Source organism: Chrysemys picta, chromosome 18, assembly GCF_011386835.1.
Source record: "Chrysemys picta bellii isolate R12L10 chromosome 18, ASM1138683v2, whole genome shotgun sequence".
Taxonomy (NCBI): domain Eukaryota; kingdom Metazoa; phylum Chordata; order Testudines; family Emydidae; genus Chrysemys; species Chrysemys picta.
The window spans coordinates 26,431,454-26,457,600 of NC_088808.1; the positions used below are offsets into that span (position 1 = coordinate 26,431,454).

Below are 26,147 nucleotides of genomic sequence, written 5' to 3' on the forward strand. Positions count from 1 at the left end.
CCTTGCTGGCAACATGGACACAACACAGAAGGTGGCAGTTATGGGTTATAAGCTCTCATTTGATTGGCGTAGAGGAGGGCGCCACAGGTCACCTTCGATGGTGAGAGGAATCACTGCGTTCCATTGGTCAGCCACCGCCTGCCACAAAGCCGGGCAGCCCCCCGACAGTTAGGTGCTGACCCCCCACAGTCTGCCCGCCTCATGGGGTGCGTGGGGCTAAACCAAAAGTTGAATGGCAGATGGAAACCTTGCACCTGGCAAAAAGAAGAAACCAAGAACTTTCTGGCTTGGCAGCTGGAATGTCGAACCATGTGTCCAGGACTGACAGACGATGACGACCTACAATACACAAGCAGCATATGAAAGTCAGCTTTGATAGACTGTGAGCTGTACAAACTCAATGTTGACATTGCAGCACTTCAGGAAACAAGACTTGCAGATGCTGGTTCTGTCCAAGAGGCCAATTACACCTTCTTTTGACAAGATAAAAGCAACGAAAAAAATTGTCTGCACGGTGGCGGTTTTGCTGTGAGAAACAAGTGGGTAAAGCTCCTAGAAACACCCATTGGGAAGTCAGAGTGTATCATCTCACTTAAACTTCAGACGACCATCGGCTATGTGAAGATCATTAGTGCCTATGCACCAACACTAAAATCTAGCCCTGAGGAGAAGGATACATTTTAAAACTCTTTAGATCAAGTCGTCAAAAGAATACCATCAACTGAGCAATTTTTCCTCCTCGGTGACTTTAATGCAAGAGTCAGTGCAGACAACAACTCATGGCCAGATTGCCTAGGACATTTTGGCATTGGCAAGATGAATCAGAACGGCCAACAACTTCTTGAATTCTGTGCCCAAAAGCAAAAGTGCATTACCAATTCATATTTTACAGGAAAAGATCGCCACTAAGTGTTTATCGATGTTGATAAATGCAAAGTAATGCACATTGGAAAATATAATCCCAACTATAATATAAAATGATGAGGTCTAACTTAGCTGTTACCACTCAAGAAAGATCTTGGAGTCATTGTGGATAGTTCTCTGAAAACATCTACTCAATGTGCAGTGGCAGTCAAAAAAGCGAATGGAATGTTGGGAATCATTAAAAAAGGGATAGATAATAAGACGAAAAAATACCATATTGCCTCTATATACATCCATGGTACAGCCATATCTTGAATACTGCGTGCAGATGTGGTCGCCCCATCTCTAAAAAGATATATTGGAATTGGAAAAGATTCAGAAAAGGGCAACAAAAATGATTAGGGGTATGGAATGGCTGCCATGTGAGGAAAGATTAATAAGACTGGGACTTTTCAGCTTGAAAAAAGAAACAACTAAGGGGGAGGATATAAAAGAGGTCTATAAAATCATGACTGGTGTGGAGAAAATAAATAAAGAAGTGTTATTTACTCCCTCTTATAACACAAGAACTTGGGGTCACCAAATGAAATTAATAGGCAGCAGGTTTAAAACAAACAAAATAAAGTATTTTTTCACATAACACACAGTCAACCTGTGGAACTTCTTGCCAGAGGATGTTGTGAAGGCCAAGACTATAACAGGGTTCAAAAAAGAACTAAATAAATTCATGGAGGATTGGTCCATCAATGGCTATTAGCCAGGATGGACAGGGATGGTGATCCTAGCCTGTTTGCCAGAAGCTGGGAATGGGTGACAGGAGAAGGATCACTTGATGATTACCTGTTTTGTTCATTCCCCCTGGGGCACCTGGCATTGGCCTCTGTCAGAAGACAGGATACTGGGCTAGATGGACCTTTGGACTGACACAGTATGGCCCTTCTTAGTTCTTAAAGTGTCATGGCGACATCCATGATCAGGACACTGACACCAAGTAGACCTTGTTATCGTCAGGAGGAAAGACCTACCCTTAGTGCAGAACACTTGCACGTTCAACAGCACTGATTGTGACACTGACCACTCCTTGATTATTAGCAAAGTGAAGATTACAGCCAAGAAACTACACAGAGCAAAACCTAGGAGCAAGCCCAAAATGAATGCTATCAACACCAAAAATCAGCGGAAATGCCAAGAGTTTGTGCAGGCTTTTGAACTTAGTATGCATGGAAAGTCATTACCAGAGAAGGCAGAGGCATTTTGGGAAGATTTAAGAACAATCCATGAAACAGCTTTAGCTACATTTGGGGAACGGAGACCATCAAAAAAGGACTAATTTGAAGAAAATGAAGCGGAACGATTACCTCTCATCAATATTAAGAACACAGCCTATCCTGAACACAACAAGAAGCCAACAGAGAGCACCAAAGTGAGATTTCGACATGCAAAAACCGAGATACAGCGAGCAAGCAGACGCTGTGCAAATCATTACTGGATCAAGCTCTGTGAAGAGATACAGACAGCCTCAGACACAGGAAACCTCAAAGTCATGTATGATGGCCTGAAGAAAGCTCTAGGTCCCACTGTCAACAAGGCTGCTTCTCTCAAATCGCACAGTGGTGAAATCATTACAGATAAAATCAAGCAGTTGTTTCATTGGGTTGAACATTATTCAGAGCTATACGCGCAAGAAAGAAACATCACCAGCAAATCACTGGACCAAATACCAACTCTAAAGGTCATGCCAGAGCTAGATGTGGAGCCCACTGTAGAAGAGCTAAGCAAGGCCAATGATTTGCTATCAAGTGGCAAGGCTCCTGGAAAATATGGTATCCCAGCAGAAATCCTCAAGTGAGGGAAAGACAGCTTATTACCATATCTTCATTAGCTGCTACTTAAATGCTATAAAAGAGGGTGAGGTACCACAAGAGCTGCGTGATGCAAACATCATCAATTTGTATATAAATAAAGGCAAAAAGGGTGAATGCAACAACTACAGTGGTATCTCGCTACTAAGCGTAGCAGGAAAAGCTTTCATAAAAGTCATCTTAGTGCAACTACAACAGCTGGCAAATCGTGTCTACCCTGAATCACAGTGTGGATTCAAGGCTGGAAGATCAACAATAGACATATTTTCTCTGTGTCAACTTCAAGAAAAGTGCAGAGAGCAAAACCGACCATTGTACATCGCCTCTGTGGACCTAACCAAAGCATTCAACATAGTCAGCAGAGCAGGTCTATTTACAATACTAGAAAAGATAGGATGTACACCAACCCTGTTAAGTCTTATATGTTCATTCCACAATAAAAAGAGAGCAACTGTCCAGTTTGACGGGTCCACTTCAGACAGCTTTGAGATGAAAAGCGGAGTGAAGCAAGGATGTGTTCTTGCCCCTACACACTTTGGAATCTTTTTCTCAGTACTCTTGAGCTGTGTGTTTAAGGACATGAAAGATGGAGTGTATCTCCACATAAGATCAGATGGGAAACTCTTCAACCTGTCCTGACTTAAGTCAAAGACCAAAGTAAAAAAAAGTGCTAATCAGGGAACTTCTATTCCCTGATGATGCTGCCCTCATAGCCCACAATGAAAATCTATTACAATAACTCATGGATTGCCTTTCAATTACCCATCAGGCATTTGCTCTCACCATCAGCATCAAGAAAACGGTTGTATTAGGATAGGGGGGTCCACAAGATCCTTCAATTACCTTACAGGCAAATCAGCTAGTAGTAGTCCAAAAGTTCAGTGGATGAAGAATCATAGAATCATAGAATCACAGAATATCAGGGTTGGAAGGGACCTCAGGAGGTCATCTAGTCCAACCCCCTGCTCAAAGCAGGACAAATCATCCCAGCCAGGGCTTTGTCAAGCCTGACCTTAAAAACCTCTAAGGAAGCAGATTCCACCACCTCCCTAGGCAACCCATTCCAGTGCTTCACCACTCTCCTAGTGAAAAAGTTTTTCCTAATATCCAACCTAAACCTCGCCCACTGCAACTTGATACCATTACTCCTTGTTCTGTCATCTGCCATCACTGAGAACAGTCTAGATCCATCCTTTTTGGAACCCCCTTTCAGGTAGTCGAAAGCAGCTATCAAATCCCCCCTCATTCTGCTCTTCTGCAGAGTAAACAATCCCAGTTCCCTCAGCCTCTCCTCATAAGTCATGTGCTCCAGCCCCCTAATCATTTTTGTTTCCCTCGCTGGACTCTTTCCAATTTTTCCACATCCTTCTTGTAGTGTACGGCCCAAAACTGGACACAGGACTCCAGATGAGGCCTTACAAATGTCGAATAGAGGGGAATGATCATATCCCTCGATCTGCTGGCAATGCCCCTACTTATACAGCCCCAAATGCCGTTAGCTTCTTGGCAACAAGGGCACACTGTCGCCTCATATCCAGCTTCTCGTCCACTGTAACCCCTGGGTCCTTTTCTGCAGAACTGCTGCCTAGCCATTCAATCCCTAGTCTGTAGCAGTGCATGGGATTCTTCCGTCCTAAGTGCAGGACTCTGCACTTGTCCTTGTTGAACCTCATCGGATTTCTTTTGGCCCAATCCTCTAATTTGTCTAGGTCCCTCTGTATCCTACCCCTACCCTCCAGCATATCTACCACTCCTCCCAGTTTAGTCTCATCTGCAAACTTGCTGAGAGTGCAGTCCACGCCATTCTCCAGAGCATTAATGAAGATATTGAACAAAACCAGTCCCAGGACCGACCCTTGGGGCACTCCGCTTGATACCAGCTGCCAACTAGATATGGAGCCATTGATCACTAACCTTTGAGCCTGACGATCTAGCCAGCTTTCTATCCATCTTATAGTCCATTCATACAGTCCATACTTCTTTAACTTGCCGGCAAGAATACTGTGGGAGACCGTATCAAAAGTTTTGCTAAAGTCAAGGAATAACACATCCACTGCTTTCCCCTCATCCACAGACCCAGTTATCTCCTCATAGAAGGCAATAAGGTTAGTCAGGCATGACTTGCCCTTGGTGAATCCATGCTGACTGTTCCTGATCACTTTCCTCTCCTCTAAGTGCTTCAGAATTGATTCTTTGAGGATCTGCTCCATGATTTTTCCAGCGACTGAGGTGAGGCTGCCCAGTCTATAGTTCCCCGGATTCTCCTTCTTCCCTTTTTTAAAGATGGGCACTACATTAGCCTTTTTCCAGTCATCCGGGACCTCCCCAATGGCCATGAGTTTTCAAAGATAATGGCCAATGGCTCCGCAATCACATCCGCCAACTCCTTGAGCACCCTCGGATGCAGCGCATCCGGCCCCATGGACTTGTGCTCGTCCAGCTTTTCTAAATAGTCCCGAACCACTTCTTTCTCCATAGAGGGCTGGTCACCTCCTCCCCATGCAGTGCTGCCCAGTGCAGTAGTCTGGGAGCTGACCTTGTTCGTGAAAACAGAGGCAAAAAAAGCATTAAGTACATTAGCTTTTTCCACATCCTCGGTCACTAGGTTGCCTCTAAATGTTCGCATTGGAAAGGCTGCCACCACCTTTAGCAGACTAACTAAAAGAGCATGGAACAACTCAAAGCTTACCATCAAGACCAAAATGCTAACGTACCAACCCTGCGTCCTCAGCACTCTCATGTATGGTGGGGGAATCATGGACAACTTGTGCTCATCAGGAGAAAAGGTTGAACAGTTTCCACCTATGTTGTTTACACTGCATAGTCAACAACAAATGGCAAGATAAAGTCACCAATGCAGAGGTTCTTCAAAAGGCAAATTTACCAACTGTGACAACCCTGCTCAAGCAAAGACTACTGCACTGGCTGGGCTATCCAAGAAGGTTGGAAGATGGACGCATACTCAAGGACATGCTATATGGGGAGCTATCAGAGTGAACAAGAACAACAGGATGTCTCAAGCTTCACTGCAAAGTCACATGCAAGCGAGATATGAAGGAATTTGGAATTGATCCTGACCAATGGGAAATCTTAGCATGTGATTGTAACAAGTGATTGTCTCCATCAGGGTATCAAAGTCCATGACAGGAGCTGGCTCCTACAGCTTGAGGAGAAAAGAGCCCGTAGGAAGCAGGCAGCTCCCAACCAAGATACATACATTTGCAATAACTACCAAAGATTTAGTCCCACATGGCATTCTGATTTAAAAAAAACAGCACTATTCTAAACTAGTGTAGCTCATGCTAAATGAATTACCAACTGATTAACTAATAGATCACAAACAATAATTATAAATGGGAAATCATCAAACAGGGGTGTTTCTAGTGACGTCCCATAGGGATCTGTCTTTGGCCCAATGTTTCAATATCTTTATCAATGATTAAGGCTATGGTTATGTCACGGAAGTCACAGAATCCGTGACTTCCAGAGAGCTCCGTGACATTTTCTGCCTCAGGGCTGGAGCTCCCAGCCCCTGCCCTTGTGGGGGGACCCCACAGCTCCCAGCCATGGCGGTGGGACTCCCCAGAGCTGCCCAGTTGCAGCAGGGGGTGAGGGGACCCCACCGCCGCCCAGCCCCCATGGGCGGTGAGGGACCCTGGAGCTCCCACTGGCTACAGGTGGCGGGAAACCCCCCTGGAGCTTCTCAGCCACCATGCAGGGGGGTCCCCAGAGCTCCCACTCACCGCAGCGGCGGGGGACCCCGGTATCCCAGCAGCAGTGGGTGCTGAACCTGCCTTCCTCCCCATTTTGTCAGGGATATTTTTAGTGAAAGTCAGGGACAGACCATGGTCTTCTGTGAATTTTTGTTTATTGACCATGACCTGTCCCTGACTTTCACTAAAAATATCCGTGACAAAATCTAGCCTTAACTATGCATATTCTCACTATCCATATAAATGTTTAAATTTCAGCCGTACAAAGGTCTTGGACTCAGTGACATATTGTGGCAGTGGGACCCACAAGTTATGTGCATATTGTGCTTTATATAGTTTTAACTTAGTTACTTTTCAATGTCATTGTGCGTTTGCTCTTGTACTATGAATAGACTCAGCAGAATTAATTTCTTTAAATTTCAATGGATAATATCAATATTTATTTGTATCTATTTAAATTTTCACAGTTGTGGGAAAATATGGAGGGTTTAGACAATTATGTAATGACAGATGTTGAGATTCAAAAAATTAAAGCTTTAAGACCATTACAACATAAATTTATCAACATCATATGTCAAAATACGAAGTAAATGTCCAGTAATCAAAGTCTAATAAGTTTTCAAGCAGTATTTTTCTTACCTTGCTTATCTATAAATTTTGATCATTATCGATGGAAATATTTTTTCAGTTTGTCTGTGTGTGTACAATGAAATTGATGTTTATCATTTTTATCAATAAAAATATAATCCTTTCAAGACTAATTATGAGATAGGTAACGCAATGAAGTGTATTGGCAATAAAGATATAAAATTTTATATATCAGGCACAATTTTGAATGTCATAAGCATTGAGAGATTTGAGTCTTACATTTCAAAAAACAAGTTTCACTGACAAACTAAAATACCTTTTCTTTTAAAACATGTGGTGGTTTACTAAGAAAAATCAGTATGAAAACCACATACTTGCTGCTTGTTCTCTTTAGAATATGGTAACATGGTTGAAACATGGAACATAATCTCATGCCCTTGATACACTGTGTATATGGAATATATTCCTGTTGTATCATCTGCAAAGGAAGAAAACCACTCTCAGTGGGATTATGCAATACTACATTTCTAAGAAGAAAAGGAAACTTCATTTCCTGTCCCAGGACAGTCTCAGGGCACCTCCTTTTCAGATACATACTTCTTACTTGCCTTTCAACAGCTCAAAATTAATAGATTATAAAAGATTATAAAATCTTGACATCCTGCATAATTTAAAGTATATATAATGTTTCTGCCAGTAGGCCCAGTGGATTTACCCTGAAAGGAGGTATGTATTCAGCAACTCAGTGAAAATGCATCATGAACATAAACAAATGCAGCCACCAACACACATCAGTAGAATCTCCATTCAAGAAATTCATAATTCAGTAAAATATACTCCTGTGTTTGGGGCTGACAGCCAGTGCATATCTACATTCTCAGTCATGGCCTTTGACTGAATAATGAACTCCTCCTGCAGAGTCTCACTGGAAGACACGTATCCAGTTTAGTTTTATTTTAATACACCATGAATTCGAAGGAGTCCTATCCTGCGGAGACTTGTGCCTGACAAGTCTAATTTTTGTCTCTAAGAGAAAAAGGAGCTGAATGTGACTCTTCTTTACAGTATGTGAAGTTGTTATGCTATTTAACCACCCGTAGCTAACACCATGACACAGAATATGTGGCCAATTCATGACAGGTAAGATGCAGTCTAAGAAAACAGACAATGTGAATTTGTGAGGAATAAATAGGGCTGAGACTGCATCATGGAAATCCTCCAAATTCTAGGCTTTGTCAGGGGGCAGAGTAGGATGGTAGGGAAGCTATGCCAAAGCTGGGGGGCAAAGTGCCTATGTTATTTCCTATTACAGACAGTGGGGATGCCTCTCCATGCTGATATTCCCATTGCAAGCACTGTTGTGAGGAAGGGAGTGTCTCACATTGCTTAGCCATAACCAACCCCGGATGACTAAGGAATAGGATTAGAAGGTTTTGAAAAGAGTGTGTCATGACAGACATAGCCTCAGTGGTGGTAACTGTATCAGGGAGCGTCAGTGGTGGGGAGATCAAGATTTACCAATAATATTAAGAACATTATTATTTGATGAAAAATGGCAAAATGTGTCTAATAATATGTTTAGGAAATAGTATCTGAGTAGGTCTCTTCTCAGACTGGACTATTACTTTCTGTTATGTAAACAGTATATGAGTGTGCTTACATTCTGTACATATGCATGCACACTAACAGCACATTCACAATGGACCTGTCACCAGTTATTTTAGCTGAAATCTTACTTTTAGTGTCCAGGCCTCCTCTGTAGCCTGTCCAGCCCTTCAGTGTAATTGTGTCACCCAAAAGATTCAATAATCTTTGAAAGCTGTCACTTCCAGTTTCTACAAGTGGAGGAAAGCAGTGTTAGGCATGAAACAGTTCATCGGTATGGCAGATGCAACTGCACATTAACCATAATACAGAACACACGGCCTACTCCCCAGCTTATATTATGGCAAGAACTGCTTCTTCATGTGTGTCCCTTTTCTATATTAATTCTCTAAATATCTGCATGGGTATATTAGAAATTTAATACATGAAACAGCAATGTGTGAGCTGACCCACTGGCTCAACAGTAGAGGAACATGCTACCATATGGGGAACCAGAATTTCACAATTGAGTTCAATTTGCCTCGTATCACCCAAGCTTGGGAGTTTTCTGAAAACAGCACTGTCAGTCTTGAGGAACAGGTAGAAAAAGGGATCACCGTGTGTTTACTAAACAGTGACTCCCTCTTTCTAATTCTGATGGCACAGGGACAGTCATCATGATGCAGGGTCTCAAGAAAGGGAAAATAAAATGGGAAATAAGTGGTACTTTGGGATCCTGAGCTCCACTTCCTCCAATCCCTTAAAAAAATTATGGATGTTTTTATTTCAAATTTGGCTTGCAAACTTGAGAGTATAAATATTCATAGATTCATAGATTCTAGGACTGGAAGGGACCTCGAGAGGTCATCGAGTCCAGTCCCCTGCCCGCATGGCAGGACCAAATACTGTCTAGACCATCCCTGATAGACATTTATCTAACCTACTCTTAAATATCTCCAGAGATGGAGATTCCACAACCTCCCTAGGCAATTTATTCCAGTGTTTAACCACCCTGACAGTTAGGAACTTTTTCCTAATGTCCAACCTAGACCTCCCTTGCTGCAGTTTAAACCCATTGCTTCTGGTTCTATCCTTAGAGGCTAAGGTGAACAAGTTTTCTCCCTCCTCCTTATGACACCCTTTTAAATACCTGAAAACTGCTATCATGTCCCCTCTCAGTCTTCTCTTTTCCAAACTAAACAAACCCAATTCTTTCAGCCTTCCTTCATAGGTTATGTTCTCAAGACTTTTAATCATTCTTGTTGCTCTTCTCTGGACCCTTTCCAATTTCTCCACATCTTTTTTAAAATGCGGCGCCCAGAACTGGACACAATACTCCAGCTGAGGCCTAACCAGAGCAGAGTAGAGCGGAAGAATGACTTCTCGTGTCCTCCTCACAACACACCTGTTAATACATCCCAGAATCATGTTTGCTTTTTTTGCAACAGCATCACACTGTTGACTCATATTTAGCTTCTGGTCCACTATAACCCCTAGATCCCTTTCTGACGTACTCCTTCCTAGACAGTCTCTTCCCATTCTGTATGTGTGAAACTGATTGTTCCTACCTAAGTGGAGCACTTTGCATTTGTCTTTGTTAAACTTCATCCTGTTTAACTCAGCCCATTTCTCCAATTTGTCCAGATCATTTTGAATTATGACCCTGTCCTCCAAAGCAGTTGCAATCCCTCCCAGTTTGGTATCATCCGCAAACTTAATAAGCATACTTTCTATGCCAATATCTAAGTCGTTGATGAAGATATTGAACAGAGCCGGTCCCAAAACAGACCCCTGCGGTACCCCACTCATTACGCCTTTCCAGCAGGATTGGGAACCATTAATAACAACTCTCTGAGTACGGTTATCCAGCCAGTTATGCACCCACCTTATAGTAGCCCCATCTAAATTGTATTTGCCTAGTTTATCGATAAGAATATCATGCGAGACTGTATCAAATGCCTTACTAAAGTCTAGGTATACCACATCCACAGCTTCACCCTTATCCACAAGGCTCGTTATCCTATCAAAGAAAGCTATCAGATTGGTTTGACATGATTTGTTCTTCACAAATCCATGCTGGCTGTTCCCTATCACCTTACCACCTTCCAAGTGTTTGCAGATGATTTCCTTAATTACTTGCTCCATTATCTTCCCTGGCACAGAAGTTAAACTAACTGGTCTGTAGTTTCCTGGGTTGTTTTTATTTCCCTTTTTATAGATGGGCATTATATTTGCCCTTTTCCAGTCTTCTGGAATCTCTCCCGTCTCCCATGACTTTCCAAAGATAATAGCTAGAGGCTCAGATACCTCCTCTATTAGCTCCTTGAGTATTCTAGGGTGCATTTCATCAGGCCCGGGTGACTTGCAGGCATCTAACTTTTCTACGTGATTTTTAACTTGTTCTTTTTTTATTTTAACCGCTAAACCTATCCCCTTCCCATTAGCATTCACTATGTTAGGCATTCCTTCAGACTTCTCGGTGAAGACCGAAACAAAGAAGTCATTAAGCATCTCTGCCATTTCCAAGTTTCCTGTTACTGTTATATTAGACAATACCTGAAAACAGCACCAACACACCAGAAGCTGGCCAGAGCTTTAATCATACAAAACTCAATTTTTTTTCAAGTGTAATTTTAAACTATACAAAGCCCTCATTAAGAAAAAAGTCAAAACCCAAAAGTCTGTTTTTTTTTATTATTGTTAGCCAGGTGAAAATAAAAATTCACACAAACACAACTATTCAAAGAAATTATATTTAATGGGTAAGAAATCAAAAGCATTCTTTTGGGTATACAACAATCTCAAACTCTGGAAAAAAGAAAACCAACAATGGATACAGCCTCTTTCCAGTTGCCCAAAAGTTATTTTTCAAATATCTTTAGAATTATTGTAAAGAAAACTGGAGTTCTTGGAGATGTCCCTGCACATTCCTATTTATGGGATATTGCACCATCCTGTGGTACCTTGCATTAGAACCCTTTGACCCTACCTTCTAGCAGTGTAACCATGGCACTACTGCACCACTGCCCCTCTCCAGTTAAAGGTAAATAACCTTCATTTCTTCTTTCAGTGGCTCTGCATATTCCCACTTATGGGACAGATTGATAAAGAGTACTGAGACTAACATGGAGGTGGGAACATAGTCTTAATTGAATAAACACTGAAGCATCTCTTGCCAAACCCAGTATCGACTCTAGAAACCAAATTCAGAGTATAATGCTTGGTGAAGGTGTGTACCAAAATCCAGGTTGTAGCTTTGTAGATCTCAACATCTGGCACCTGCCTCAAACAAGCGAAAGAAGCAGCCACAGCTCTAATGTAATGTGGTCAGATTGAATAGACTGTTTAATACACCAGGAAATAGTCTGAGAAGAAGCCGTATGCCCCATATTATTCTTGACATACATAACAAACAGTCTAGACATTTTACAAAAACTCTTAGTTCTGTCCAAATAATATGCAAGCGCCCTTTGGGCATCCAGTTGGTGGAGGACAGATTCCCCTTTATTAGAATGTAATTTAGGGGAGAAAATACCCACTACCTTAAGCAAGAACCAAGGATCAGGTATAAGAATTACCTTGTCTCTATTAAAGGAAGTAAAAAGGTGAATCAGCCTTGACCCAAGTCAGCTCACTCACTCCCCTGGCTGATGAAGACAGTTTTGAAAGGCAAATAATAAAATGAACACTCTGCCAAAGGCTCAAATGGAGGTTTTAACTCTGCTCAAATGGTCAAAACCAAATTATGTCCCCAAAAGGGGCAGGATCTCTCACAGGAGGATACATGTTTTATAAACCTTCCATGAGCTTCTTTACTGGAAACATGAACAGTAATCTACCACCAACCAACGTATGATCCGTGGAGATGGCTGCCAAATGAACTTTTAACAATGAATTAGACAACACTTTAAGTACGTTAAGTATTCCAGAAAACAAGGGATGGAAGACAGTAGGGGAATCAGACTTCCCATGCATCCATCCCTGAAAACTGTAGTTTCTACTGGACTGTTTTTTTACAACTAACTAGTATGCCCTGCACAGATGACAAACATAACTGCTCAAGAATAGACAGAGTCAAATCCCAGTCACTCAAGCCATCAGGTACAGGGACTGCAGGTGCAGATAAAAGATCCTCCTCCTGGGACAGACTGAGGACAGAGGAAGACGCATGAATGAGATAAGCAAACCACTGTTGATGCTGCCACGCCGGGGCAACGAGTATCACCCATGCCCTGTCCTGACGTATCTTCCTTGCTGCCTTCTGTATCAAGGGAAAGGCAAACACCAGACCCTTCCCCACAGTGCAGAAGGAAAGCATCCAACAGGGACTGACTGTCCCGGCCCATTCTGGAACAGAAACAGTGGCATTTCCTGTTGGGTCGCGTCATGAGCAAGTCCACAACTGGCTGACCCCACCTCAAAAATACAGTTTGAAGTAGCTTATCCTTTAAGGACCACCTGTGCATCTGAGAGCCATCTCTGCTCAGGTGATCTGCAACTACATTGTTCTCAACTGCCAGATGTAGTGCAATGGGATGAATGTCATGGCAGATACACCAATCCCATAACTTGGTCACCTCCACACACAAGGGGGCGGAATGAGTTCTCCCATTTGTCAATATAATACATTACCAATGTATCGTCCGTCATTACGTCCACAACCTTCCCTTGCAGAATACAGAGGAATGATTTGAGAGTCAAAACCCAGTTCCAGTATGCTGATGTGCAATGCTCTCTCCAGGGATGACCAGAGCCCTCAAACTGTCAAGTAATTCAGGTGTGCCCTGTTTGCCCACCAGTCTGGACATACTATAAGGTGGTGAGGCATGATGATCATAATTGAAAGCTTTCCCAACTTGGGCTAGGGACCCAGGACATCCAGTGCTGAATGGGTCTCATTCTCAGCTGTGCAGAATCCATAGGTAGTGACTGCCATAAAACCCACAAGAAACCTTGCCCCTCTGTATAGAACAACTTCAAATCTTTAATATACTCTGTCTAATTTTTAGAAACCTGTGGTCTCGCAGAAAAACTCTCCCTTCTACAGAGTTTAATATGGCCCCTTTAAAGGGAATCCTTTGAGTAGGACAGAAAGAATCCTAGGTCTGAAAGAAGTTTGGTCATGGGGGCTACGTGGCTCATCAGATCCTCATGCACAGTTGCCTTTAGCAGCTAATCATCCAAGAAGAGGTAAATGAAAATACCCTCATTCCTTAAATGAGACACTACTGCAGAAAGACATTTTGTACATACTCTGGGTGCCAAGGAAAAGCTAAATGGGAGCACCTTGTACTGGAAATGGTATCCAGCCATCACGAAATCAGAGATACTTTAGATGATTTTGACAAATTGCAATATGAAAATGCTAAACTAAGGGTACGTCTACACTTACCTCCGGGTCCGGCGGCAGGCAATCGATGTTCTGGGATCGATTTATCACGTCTGGTCTAGACGCGATAAATCGATCCCGGATCGATCCCGGAAGTGCTCGCCGTCGACGCCGGTACTCCAGCTCGGCGAGGAGTACGCGGCATCAACGGGGGAGCCTCCCTGCCGCGTCTGGACCCGCGGTAAGTTCGGACTAAGGTACTTCGAATTCAGCTACGTTATTAACGTAGCCGAATTTGCGTACCTTAGTCCGAAGTGGGGGGTTAGTGTGGACCAGGCCTAACTCTTAGAAGAGAAGACTTTGCCTCTGAGGACATCAGAGGGTTTCACATCCACCCAGGCATGCGGTTAGGCAGAATGGAGGTGGGAGGGCACTTCGCCACCTTTGTAGCCTCACACTCAGTATGTGGGGTATGCTGAGGAAAGGGGTGGGGCCACAGGAGCCCCCTAGCTACACTGCTAGAAAAAAGGGTTCTACCAAAAGGTGGCACAATATTTCATAAGTAGGAATATACAGAGCTACTCAAAGTGCATTTGCAATATCACACCAGTGTCAAAACAGCAACTGTGAGAAGCAGACTTTTTAATCCTTTTATGCATAAATATAAAAATAATGCAATATTTTACTCTAACACAAAGGCCAGCTCAGACCCTGATATTGGATTGAGTTTGCAAGTCCTGCACACAGAAAAGACCCATCATTAGCATAGCACTAATAGCCATCTCTCTTCCCCATAGTCAATATACAGGGTCAATATGCAGTCCTGTTGTTTTTCCGTTCGGGCAGCCAAAAGTGTTCAATTACCAGATGAAAAGCTGACTCACCATTGCTGAACATTTCATCATCTGTAAGTTGACCATCTTTGGCATAAAGAACTCCAAACTTAAAATTTACGCAGCCCTGAGAAATAAAAACAGGGATATAGAGTGTTAATCAGGAAAGGTCAGCAAATGTACTTTTCTTATAATTTTTCCACTAAGGATTTGTATACAAGTCCTACTTATGGAAATATATAGCCCATATCCTTGTGTTACTCAAATACCACTTTTATATTTTTCTCCACTAATTTATCTTTGGGTCATATGATGAAATTCTATTTATTTACTTAAATGTATTCACAATGGAACTTACAGACTATCTTCAGCTTTGCACGCTCCACTGTGCCTCACATTACAGTCCTTGTTACAAGAAATGACTGGTTTCTCAGTTATTACAAATAAAGGGGAACTTATTCTAAATGCAAAGCTAATATTCGCTGAATGGGTTTTGTGAGTTCAAAGTGATCAGTTTACACTTACCTCTTGCTCTTCAAGAACCAGTAAATCCTGTTTAAAAAAAAAAAAAAGCCTGGTTAGCACCCTGACAAACAAAGATCTAACCATCTTATTTCCACTTCTTTAAAAATCAAAGTTGTTTTCCTTTTCAAGTGACACTTCAATACACTTCAAGCCACAATGTTTTTTGGCAATGTCACAGAACTGTAATCTGTACTATCATGTCCTGCCACTGCAACTGAGCAACAACTAGTATAATTTATTTCTATAAATAGTGTATTCTAAAACACAAGAGGGAAGAAAACAGTCTCTTTCTTACCTTTTGTATCTCAGGGTGAGGAATTTCCCTAGGGCTTTTTTCAAATTTGTCAAGATTCATGGCACTGAAATGCAATTAAAATAATAGATTTTGTAAGAGAGAAAAGATATTTTTCAATATTAGCCATTTAGTGATACACACCTGCACATAAAGAATTAACTGAATAGCCATTTTATCATATAGGTTTGCATTCTAATGATCTCTTTCCCCAGTGACACTGACTACTGCATGGGCATTTAGAGAAAGAAATGAGTAAGATATTGCATTGCCAGCACGTTAAATCTTATTTTATTTGCATATAAAGCTCTGGGCTAAGGAACATCATAGTTATCCTTTTAATATGACACAATAGTGAATTTTGTTTTGTAAACTTTTCCTACGCTTCCTAAAAAGTACCATAAGGGAAGTGAAAATCAAAACACACGGGTGTATTATTAAGTTTGACATAAAACTACAACCTAAATATGCACAAGCAACACAGGAAAATAGAAAAATAGTCAACTGTATATATAAGAAACATGATAAAACGTTTGTATATGCAGAAAAATATAAAATATGACTTATTAAACAGACAAAAATAACTTGTCCTTATCTACAGCTCTGATTATATTTAATTTTATCCACTCTCTCTCTCCTAGTCTTGTTTTACCCAACAGTTCAGGATTTCACAAAGTGGGAACTGAAGAATTCTTCAACAAAAAAACTTCAAAAATAAACTCAAACGAGAAACTACAGAGCTGAAATTAATTTGCAAACTGGACACCATCAAATTAGGCCTGAACAAAGACTGGGAGTGGATGGGTCACTACAAAAAGTAATTTTCTCTCCCTTGACATTCACCCCTTCTTGTCAACTGTTGAGAATAGGCCACTTCCACCTTAATTGAATTGGCCTCCTTAGCACTGACCCCCCCACTTGGTAAACCAACTCCCATCTTTTCATGTGCTATAATATATATTCTGCTTACTGTATTTTTCACCCCATGCATCTGATGAAGTGGGTTTTAGGCCATGAAAGCTTATGCCCAAATGAATTTGTTAGTCTCTAAGGTGCCACAAGGACTCCTCATTGTTTTTGCTGATACAGACTAACATGGCTACCACTCTGAAATCATATACCAATGATATTCTAAACGTTAAAATTAACACTGTTAACTATTGCATTTCATGGATAGGAGGACAAAAGACTAGATGGAGGGCGGGGAGGCCCATGTAAGAGGTATACATTACGATGAGTAAGACCTTTAACAACACATGGTCTGTCCACAAGCAAGCCCAAGATCACTTCCTCTTAAGCACCAATTAGTAAGTTCCAGTTAGTGCCAAATTTCTAACTTGAAGATATTCTCGCCTCCCCCACTCTGCCCCCCCCCACACACACAAAAAAAAGGTGCTTAGAGTTGTATGGTGCTTAGAGTTGTATTTCTCCATTGCCATAGAGGTTTCACGAGGCTATTACTTGGCATTCTATAGCACCTGGACTGGAGGCATCTTGCATATATGTGCTTTCCTTAAGAACTGTATTCTTTGTTTCACTGTTTTCTACAGCCATAATGGAAAAGAAAACATGAACAGAAATAAAGCTTCTGACTGACAGAAAAGGAAAATAGGGCACAGACAAATACATTTAATGATAACTCATTTGTGAATATTTACCTTAAAATAGATTTCACTGATAATGTTTTCGTGGGACTGTAAGGGAGGCATATTTTCTGAGTACCCTATAAAGGAAAAATACTAAAAGAAGTTAAATCAAACGCTGAAAACTAAACCAAACTAAAAACCAGGATCCTATCCTCAATGTTATCTAAATATATTTGTTAATTACCTGGAAAAGGGGGAGGAAGAGAGTGATATGACAAAACATGTAGAGGATGCAACATTATTTAGGCTAATCTAGAGTATAATGGAATGTAAGGAACTGCAGGGGGAATTAACAATGTTAGATGATTTAACAGCATGAGCGCTGATGTAGACAACTGCAAGACAGTGCCCATTGAGAGGAACACTTGAACTATGCATACATGTTAATGGGTTGTAAGTTATCTATAACTACTTAGGAAAAATTGTCACTGTGTACCACTATGGACTGCTAAATTGAATCTTCTCAATGTACAGTGGTAGTCAAAAAAAAGCAAAAGAAAATATTAAGTTTTATTATAATTATGCCATTTTATAAATTGATAGCATGCCCTTCAACTGGAATACTGTATTCAGTTTTGGCCACTCATCTCAGAATTAAAGAAGTGTTGCAGATAAGGACAATGAAAATGATTAGTAGCATGGATAGATTTCCACAGCAGGAGAGACTAAAAAAATTAAGGCTATTTAAGTTTAGAGAGCCCACATAAGAAGTAACGTCCTACAAGTATAAAAATATTAAATTGTACAGAGAAAGTAAGTCAGGTGCTCCTCTTTACAGTCTCATAATACAAGAATAAAGGGACAGCCAACAAAAATTAAGTCCAGTAAATGAACAAATAGAAGAAAATATTTTTACAAAATGCACTATTCAACTTTGGAACTCAATGTTACAAGATACTGCAGCAATAATCGCAGGGTTAAATAAAATATTATATATTTAGGTGGATAATAAAAATAGTCTCAGTTATATTAGCTAGGATAAAAGTTCATAAGGTATATAAATCCTCATGCATCAGGACTTAATCTAATCACTAACTGTCTTGGATTAGGAAAAAAAGTAATAGCATGCCTATAGATGAAGTTAATGACCCATTATGGAGACTCTTAAACCTTCCCATAAAGCATCTGATATTAGCCCCTGTGAAAGATAAGCTACCTGAGTACCTGAACACAAGGGTGGCTTAAGTAGGGCATAGGCACTACAGCCCTGTGTCTGGGACCTCTGCTCCCGGAGACAAGCGATTACAGCAGAATCTGAGCTCTCATTTTAAGAAGTTTCTAGTCCCCTGGTTGGGAAGAAAAACTTAAACATGAACTGACTAACTAACACAGTAACATCTCCTTGAGTTTGCAGAGAGCCTGAGACAATAGCTCTGAGAGATTTGAACTACCTCATTCATCTCAATGGGATATTAATCCAAGACCTACTGCTCTGGGGAACTCCATCAACATCCAACCATCAGACGACTGAGCATAGCAGGAGAGAAAAATGTAATAGGCACCAGCCCATCCAGCTAATCATATACACCCTAAGTGCTGGGAAGTGCTGAGGATGGGTTGTCCTTGCTACCATCCTTGCCTATCTAGGGCTAGGACAAGGGCTGGGATCCCATGGACTGTCTATTTAAGTTGGGATCCCATGTTGCTGCCTATACCTCTCTGAGATGGGAAGGGACAGCTGCTATTGCCACTCTAGGTGGGGAGTGGGGTCACAATGCAGAGGCAGTGCTCTGGGAGATGTTTGATTGTTAATTTCAGGATCCATCTCCTGAAATTCCTATAAAACAACTGTATGACAGAGTAGGAGACTGGTCTCCCTCTATATTTTGTCAATGGATCTGGTATCTTCAAATCTCTGGGAACTGTTTCTGGAAGTGCTAGAGGGGACTGAAACTGTACACTGTTCTGCAGATCTGGGGATGGCCAACAAGGGCCTCTCGACGGTGGCATCTTCCAGTCTGGCCAGTAATCCACAACCAAATCCAATTCATAACATTATCCATAATAAGGGTCCTCATGGACTGGTTGAGAGCCAGAGATTCTTCTAAGGATGTACAAACTGCTAGCACCTCCTGCTTGTAATTGTCTACAGATTGCAGATCTGATTCCAGATCCAATCCAGAACACAGAGGCAACAGCAGTGGTCCTGGCACTGGAGAGAGTGGTTTACTAGGAGAATCTGAGTTTTAGGAGGTTAAAGCAGAGGCCAGGCATGATGCTCCTCTACCCTTCTTTTTTCTGACTCTGAAGGTGATTTCCTCTCTCTCAATTCTTCACTTCCTGCATCCAATTAAGGTGGAGGCATCAGATCCGAGTGACAGTTGTTAGCACAACGGTAACAGGAGATTGGGTAAGAAGACTGGAACCGACATGTAGATCTGGCACAACATTCATAATTTCTAATTGTGTTGCTGATGATAAATACAGATCCTTCAATTTCTGGTTTGAATATGACAAACATAGGCTATGTCTACACTACCGCGGTAAGTCAACCTACGCTAGCCAACTCCAGCTACGTGAATAACGTAGCTGGAGTCAACGTACCTTAGGTCAAGTTACCGCAGGGTCTACACCACGGGAAAATCTCCCGTCGACTTACCTTACTCTTCTCATCGGGGGTAGAGTACAGGGATCGACTGGAGATCAATCTGCAGTCGATTTGGCGGGTCTTTACTAGACCCGCTAAATCGACCTCCAGTTAATTTCAGAGCATCTATCCCTGCTGAAGTGTAGACCTGCCCATAATTGAGTTTGTAATAATATTTGCTACTTCATTCGAGTGATTTTTCACTCTGCTTGCAGAGTTTTTATGTGCTAAGTCTACCTGATTCTAAGATTTCCGGTTCTGAGGAGGTTCTTATTCATGGGTTAGCTGTGCTCACACTGGCCGTTTCTACTGGGCTTTTTTTAGATTTCTCATAAATGGATTTAGGATCCTTTCTAGGTATCTTCTTATGGGTCAGAACCAAAGAGGATGGTTGAATTGATGATGTTATGCCAAGCCCACTCCCAGCAAGTGTATATTGGCTTCTTTGTGTATGCAGTTGCCTACTCATTTCTTTAAGCAGCGTGTTGCTTGTTTTGGAGCTTTTCCGGAGGTGTGGCTTGTGCTTTTTAAAAAAAAATTCCCGCCAGAGAACATGATTGGCTCCCAGTTGCACAATCTGCTAAATAAAAAGCTTTAAAGGGCTGCTTGTGGTTCATTTTTTCCTTTCACTTTCAGGTTTCTCCTGCGTGTGCTTGCGGAGCTACCGGCTGCCTCTCTCCACGTGGCTGGATGATAATTCCCCACAGATGTATCCAGAACCGAAGCTAGTCTGTGCATCTTCTTGGAATTTTGACTGTTGTGCTGGATAAAGCAGGCTTTAGCACTTCTTGAAGGAGTAAAACCTGAAGCCTGTTTTGTCTCTGTCCTCACTCCTGGCTTTTTGATCTTCAGATCTGCCATCAGGATTTCTTCCAGAATGGAACCAATGCTTGAAGAAGTTATACTATCTAATACTAAAAATCTATTTTAATAAAACCTTATACTAAATTACTATAAACAATAGCTATATCTGAAGCTTAATAAAATAGTTATCTTGAAGAAAGATTTAGACCACAGGTTCAGTCTGGTTCCCAATCCACCACTGCTGGTGCTGGAAGAGACTGAAGCAGTCAGAGTGCCAAACCTTCATTTGTAGCCTAGCCCCTAGGACAGGGGTCTCAAACTCAATTTACCTTAGGGCCAGTGCCAGTCCTCAAATCCTCCCAGAGGGCCAATAATGTCACTGAAGATGTGTTCAGAAAAGAAAACATTTATATTGTATTTTTTATTTTGAATTACTTAGAAATAATAAAACTGGCATACAACTTTATACAATTCTTCACCTGCCAGAGAGATGTTAGTGTTTGCCAGACACCTGGCAATGCTTCAGTCCTGTCAGTTTGTTGATGTCTGGCCTCAGTAACTGAGCAGTTGAAACCTTCAGGATTGCAGGAAAGTGTGCATCAGATAGTTGTGTTCAGTATTTATATTCATTGTGGAAAAAGTGACGCTGCCTCCATGGCTGACTCTGCCTGGCAACTAATGATGCTGCCTCCATGGCTGACTCTGCCCGACAACTAGTGATGGTATCTCTGTCCCTCTCACCCAGCCAATGGCAGCTGTAGGGGACGGTGCCTGCAGCAGACATTGCCGGCAGCGTGGCTGCATGTGTCTCTCCTCCGCAGTCCACAGTGGGAGGTTCTTGGGCCGCAGATGGCCCGCGGGCCGGGACTTTGAGACCCCTACCCTAGAACTTCATGATGGTGAGGGAATGGGCAGACAAGGGCCTGAGAGTCCTCCAACAGGCACTATGAGTAAGGTTCCATCTCTGCTACAAACTGTCAGTGCATCCTACAAAAGGCAATATGCAGAGATCACTTGAAGGAGAGCCATATGTTGTAAACATCTTACAAGCTTTTACACACAATTCAGGAAAAAAAAGAGGGGGAGGAAATCAGAGAGCAGCTAACAGTAACTCTGAAAGAAAAATATCAGCCCTCTAAACTGGGGGCCACACTGTACCTATTAGTACTGGCCCACTCTGGCAGTGGAATGGAGCTGCAATGCCTTAGGAAGAACTCTGGGAAGCACAATTCAGCTTGGTGCTCCTAGGAATATATGTTCTCCAAGGAATGTAATAAGTTCCATAGACTGTGTGAAGGGGAATGGGACCATGGCCCCACCTTTTCTGTGTCCCTCTTTGGAAAGGAGGCAGTACCAGGGAGCATATATTTTGCTGTTGCAATGCATATTATTTTGACCTTTCAAAAGCGTGTTTATTCTTTGTAGTAGGGTCAAGAGCATAATGGATCACATTATGATGCTGAGACACTACATGGTTATGCCAAGGAGACAATAAGGAGAAGGTGCCTCCCTTCCACTTACATCTCCTATACAGGGGGACAAACACAATCCAGCTGGTTATGTTCCCAGCCCTATCACAAAGAAAATAAATACATTTTTTAGAATCACAAAACACAATACAACAGCAAAATATTTTACAGAAAAATAAAGACCGAAGAACTTGTCTCAGTTTTCGTCCTGGTGCTGGAAGAAAATATTCCATTGACATAAAGCCATTTAGTAGGTTTCTGTAAAGCTATTTAAAGTGGACTTAATAGACTCCCAGAGACATCTTTGCTGACCTTACACTTTAATTTTGATCCTGCATAAAACCACTGATATTCTTTTGACTTGTAAGATGGCATGAGGTTTATTATTTACTTTATCTCAATAGTTCCTGAACACACGGTGGAGTTTTACAGTCATTTACTAACCCACAGAAGGAAATCCTACAAGGCTCACACCTAGACCACATCAGTTCTGTGCTGTAGAACTCTAACTATTGCATACCTGCTCCTGAAAATTTAGAAGAGTTGATCAAATGGTTGCTGAATGGCAAATGTTCCCACAGTGCTTATTTTGAGTACATATTCAGTCATTTTATGTAGTGGATGTCATATAGTATCACACAATAGGTGGGTACAGCAAGGGCATAATCTTGTTTCAAACTCAGCCTGGGAGGTTACCAAAATTCATTAAAAAGTTACCACTAAAATTGTTATTTGGAAGACTATTTCTGTGAGTAAAGGTTTTATTGGCTAATGATCACATCACTAAAGAACCATATCAGATAAATAACAAAAGAAAAACCAAGGAAACTCAAGAGTTTTTATTTATTTGCAGCTGATGTTCATATGTAGCACTTCTGATGACAAACACAGGACTATTAAGGCATCCAGTAGGATCAAACACTCACAAGCAAAACTATATAATCTGTACACTGTCCAGCTTTTCTCCTATATGCAGTGGGTGCATTAAAAAGTTAATTCCAGTTTTAATTATATTTCCTATATTTAGAATGGATAATACCACTAAAACCAGTAATATCTTGAGAACTGGAATGAACTTAAATGTGCTCACTGTACTGATTCAGCCGTCATAAATTGCTAATCATTTGGACTAGTGTATTTTGAAGTAACTGACACTTCCATCTGTCATCATATTTTTACTGTACAATAGGGGAGTCTAAAGTGCAGAATGAAGAGAACATTCCCCCCTCATGTTATCTCAATTTTTTTTTATTTCCTTTTTGGTGGCTTTATTTTTAATTTTGTTTTTTGTAAAGACAGTCCACTCAAGAGCCAAGAAACATGGAACAAATCAATATGCATGGTGTGATTCCTAGGAAGCAAATATCACCAAGAATTGACCAAAATCTCTTCTGCAATACGCGTGAGACAGGAAGTATGTATTTGGGTGATATTCTTTTGATGTACTCTCACTGCCTGGGAGTTGTATAAATCTGTCTAATTTTCCTGTTTGCTTTTTTAGTTTGAATAAATTATTTAAGTGGTTATGTGTTACGCCACTTTACCAACACTTCATATTTTACAATACCCTTTTCCCTTTAAACCACTTCTACTGCTTCTGCCCAGGTCACTCCCCTCCTTCACTGGCTTCATCTTGCCTTCTTGTCATCATCTATTTCAAGGTCCTTGACAACTACATCCCTGCCTGTATCTCACCTCTCTTCTCCCACTCCCATCTGTCTGCTCTCCTAAGCCACCTTACTAACTAAACACTCTCTTTGTATCCTTCTTCTCTCATCTTTACTTCTCATTTTATGTTATTCCATAGACATGGATCTTCCTCTCTCTCCTTGTGGCCACACATCCACCCTCTATGCATTTGTATATCTTCTTGAAATACAACTTCTGTGAAGCTTTTCAATGATAATTCACTACAATGAATAATTAAAATATGCCCATTTGTGACTGAACTTCTATGCAAGTCAACCAACATATTGACAGTCCAAACTGTATGATCTCGCTAAATGCAGAATGGAAGGTCCTTGGAGTAGGGACCATTCCTTCTCCTATGTTTTATATAAAGCTATCCTCACTGACAGTGCTCAGAAATAGTAAATACTTAAAAATAAGCGAGTTTAATACCTAGTTAATGACCTTTAGGCGGTCAGCAGGGAATCCAAAGGTTTCCTGTAGGTGAAGGAAGCCAGGATGACAAAAAATTAGCATCTGGACACATGAACCCTACAGAGAAGATTTGTTTGCATTCTCTTCTGGGCTTACTCATACCATATATGTATCTCCTGTGCTAACCACAGCACAGTAGCTATGGAAAAATGTTAAGAATTCAGTGGTACAACTGAGGGAAGGAAATGCCCTAAAAAACCATGGAGAGCAGGCAGACAGGCAACAATTAGTATTTGTTCCTTACTGTTTTTTTCCAGAGAATTGAGCGGTATTGAGGGACACGTTGATTGTTTTGGTTGGAGAGCACGACAGACAGAAAAAAAGGGTTCTTCTCTGCATCTGTACCTATGTAATTCTGATGAACTGAAAAGGAAACATGAAAAGTGAAAAACAATTATACAAGGAAAAATCAATTGTTACAAAAGGAACTACATTGTTGGTAAGTTTCCAGCAGCATATTGCCAAAATCTCCTTACTCACTTTTCCCACTGCTGAAACCCTTGTCCATGTACTGTGATCTCTTGCCTTGATTAAAATAACCTTCTCTTGTTCAATCTCTCTGCCACTCCTCCAGCTTCCACCACTCCACCACCCTCTGAATTCTTCTACTTATTGCATCTAGTTTGAGTTCCTCATTCTAGCAGGTCCTATAATAATCTCACAGTCACATTTTCCTCTGAACTCTCTCAAGCCCCACTAAACACTTTCCATTCCTTTTGCTTACTCTATCCTTTGTCCCTTTCTCTACTCTTGGTTTTGTTCTCTCCATCATGCTGCTCACTGCACCTGGAACAGTGTCCCTGATGTGGGTAGCAATTTCAGTGTGTATGCCCAGTCCCAGAGTACACAACATCTGCATTTAACATTTGGTCTATGCTGGTCAAGAATGGCTTTACTGAAGCCTAATAAAACAAATAAGGATGCCATTGATTTTAAGAAAGAAACATGATTTGAAAAAATATTTTTAAATTATGAAAGGTCTCATGTTTTAAATACACACAGAAAGGTCATAGAATTCATAATTATGGTTCCAACAGCAACTATGCCTAAGTCACCTTACCACAATATTAAATATTATACATTATATATTTACAAACTTGTTGAGCTTTCGTTTCTGTGGGAAACAACTTTAAAATTCCAATCTTTTGTACATTTAAAATCTCAGCTATAAATTATTTTTGCATTTAATTACAGCAAGTTAAGGTTCCTACAGCATTAACTCAGATGTATTTTTGTTTTTCTATTCAAATATGTATCTGTCATATTAATGTCATTATGTACATCATAATATACAGAGTATGTACAATATGACCATATTAACTGTATTATAACCTTAATATTTTTCAAGTTCCTGGCTTTTTGCAATTATAATTGTAAACTTAATGCTGCCTTGAAGCTTCCATTTAACATGTAATAACTGACAAAACATTAATAGTAGGCAGCTGGTGTTATGGACCCAAGATGCATCATACAAAGGAGATGTCCGCTTCAGTGGAAGTTTTAATGATTTTAAGGTCTAAAATGTTTGAGAAAAGGCTGAAAATTTAGCCTAGAGAAAAGAAGGCTGGGGTGTAGGTGTGTAAGACATGAGAACAGTCTTCAAATATGTAAAAGGTTGTTATCAGAGGATGGTGATCAATTATTCTCTATGTCCACTGAAGGTAGGACAAGAAGTAATTGTCCATCTGCAGCAAGGAAGTTTTAGGTTAGATATTATGAAACACTTTCTAAATATAAGGATAGTTAAGTACCAGACTAGGTTACCAAGGGATGTTATGGAATCCTTAGTACTGGAGGTGTTTAAGAACAGGTTAGACAAATACCTGTCAGGGAAGGTCTAGGTATCCATAATACTGCCTCAGTGTGAGGGAATGGACTAGATGGCCTC

General features: G+C 41.0%; 1 protein-coding gene across 18 annotated transcripts in view; it reads right to left on the reverse strand.

Annotated features, from left to right (window-relative positions):
* GARNL3 (GTPase activating Rap/RanGAP domain like 3) overlaps window positions 1-26,147 on the reverse strand; it is a 207,732-nt gene that overhangs the window by 104,051 nt on the left and 77,534 nt on the right. For 16 of the 18 annotated variants that reach the window (XR_006175434.2, XR_010593743.1, XM_042854456.2 and 13 more), the window contains 7 exons: window positions 24,504-24,622; window positions 17,249-17,313; window positions 15,594-15,657; window positions 15,299-15,325; window positions 14,825-14,900; window positions 8,764-8,862; window positions 7,402-7,505 (listed from right to left, as the gene is read on the reverse strand). Coding sequence is in view for 16 of the 18 variants with exons in the window: in XM_042854456.2 (XP_042710390.1) it covers window positions 7,402-7,505; window positions 8,764-8,862; window positions 14,825-14,900; window positions 15,299-15,325; window positions 15,594-15,657; window positions 17,249-17,313; window positions 24,504-24,622 (554 nt within the window). In the remaining 2 variants the exon portion in view is untranslated. Of the gene's footprint in view, window positions 1-7,401; window positions 7,506-8,763; window positions 8,863-14,824; window positions 14,901-15,298; window positions 15,326-15,593; window positions 15,658-17,248; window positions 17,314-24,217; window positions 24,482-24,503; window positions 24,623-26,147 lie in introns of those variants that run through there. The other 2 variants (XM_065572723.1, XM_042854464.2) reach the window with 2 other exon arrangements.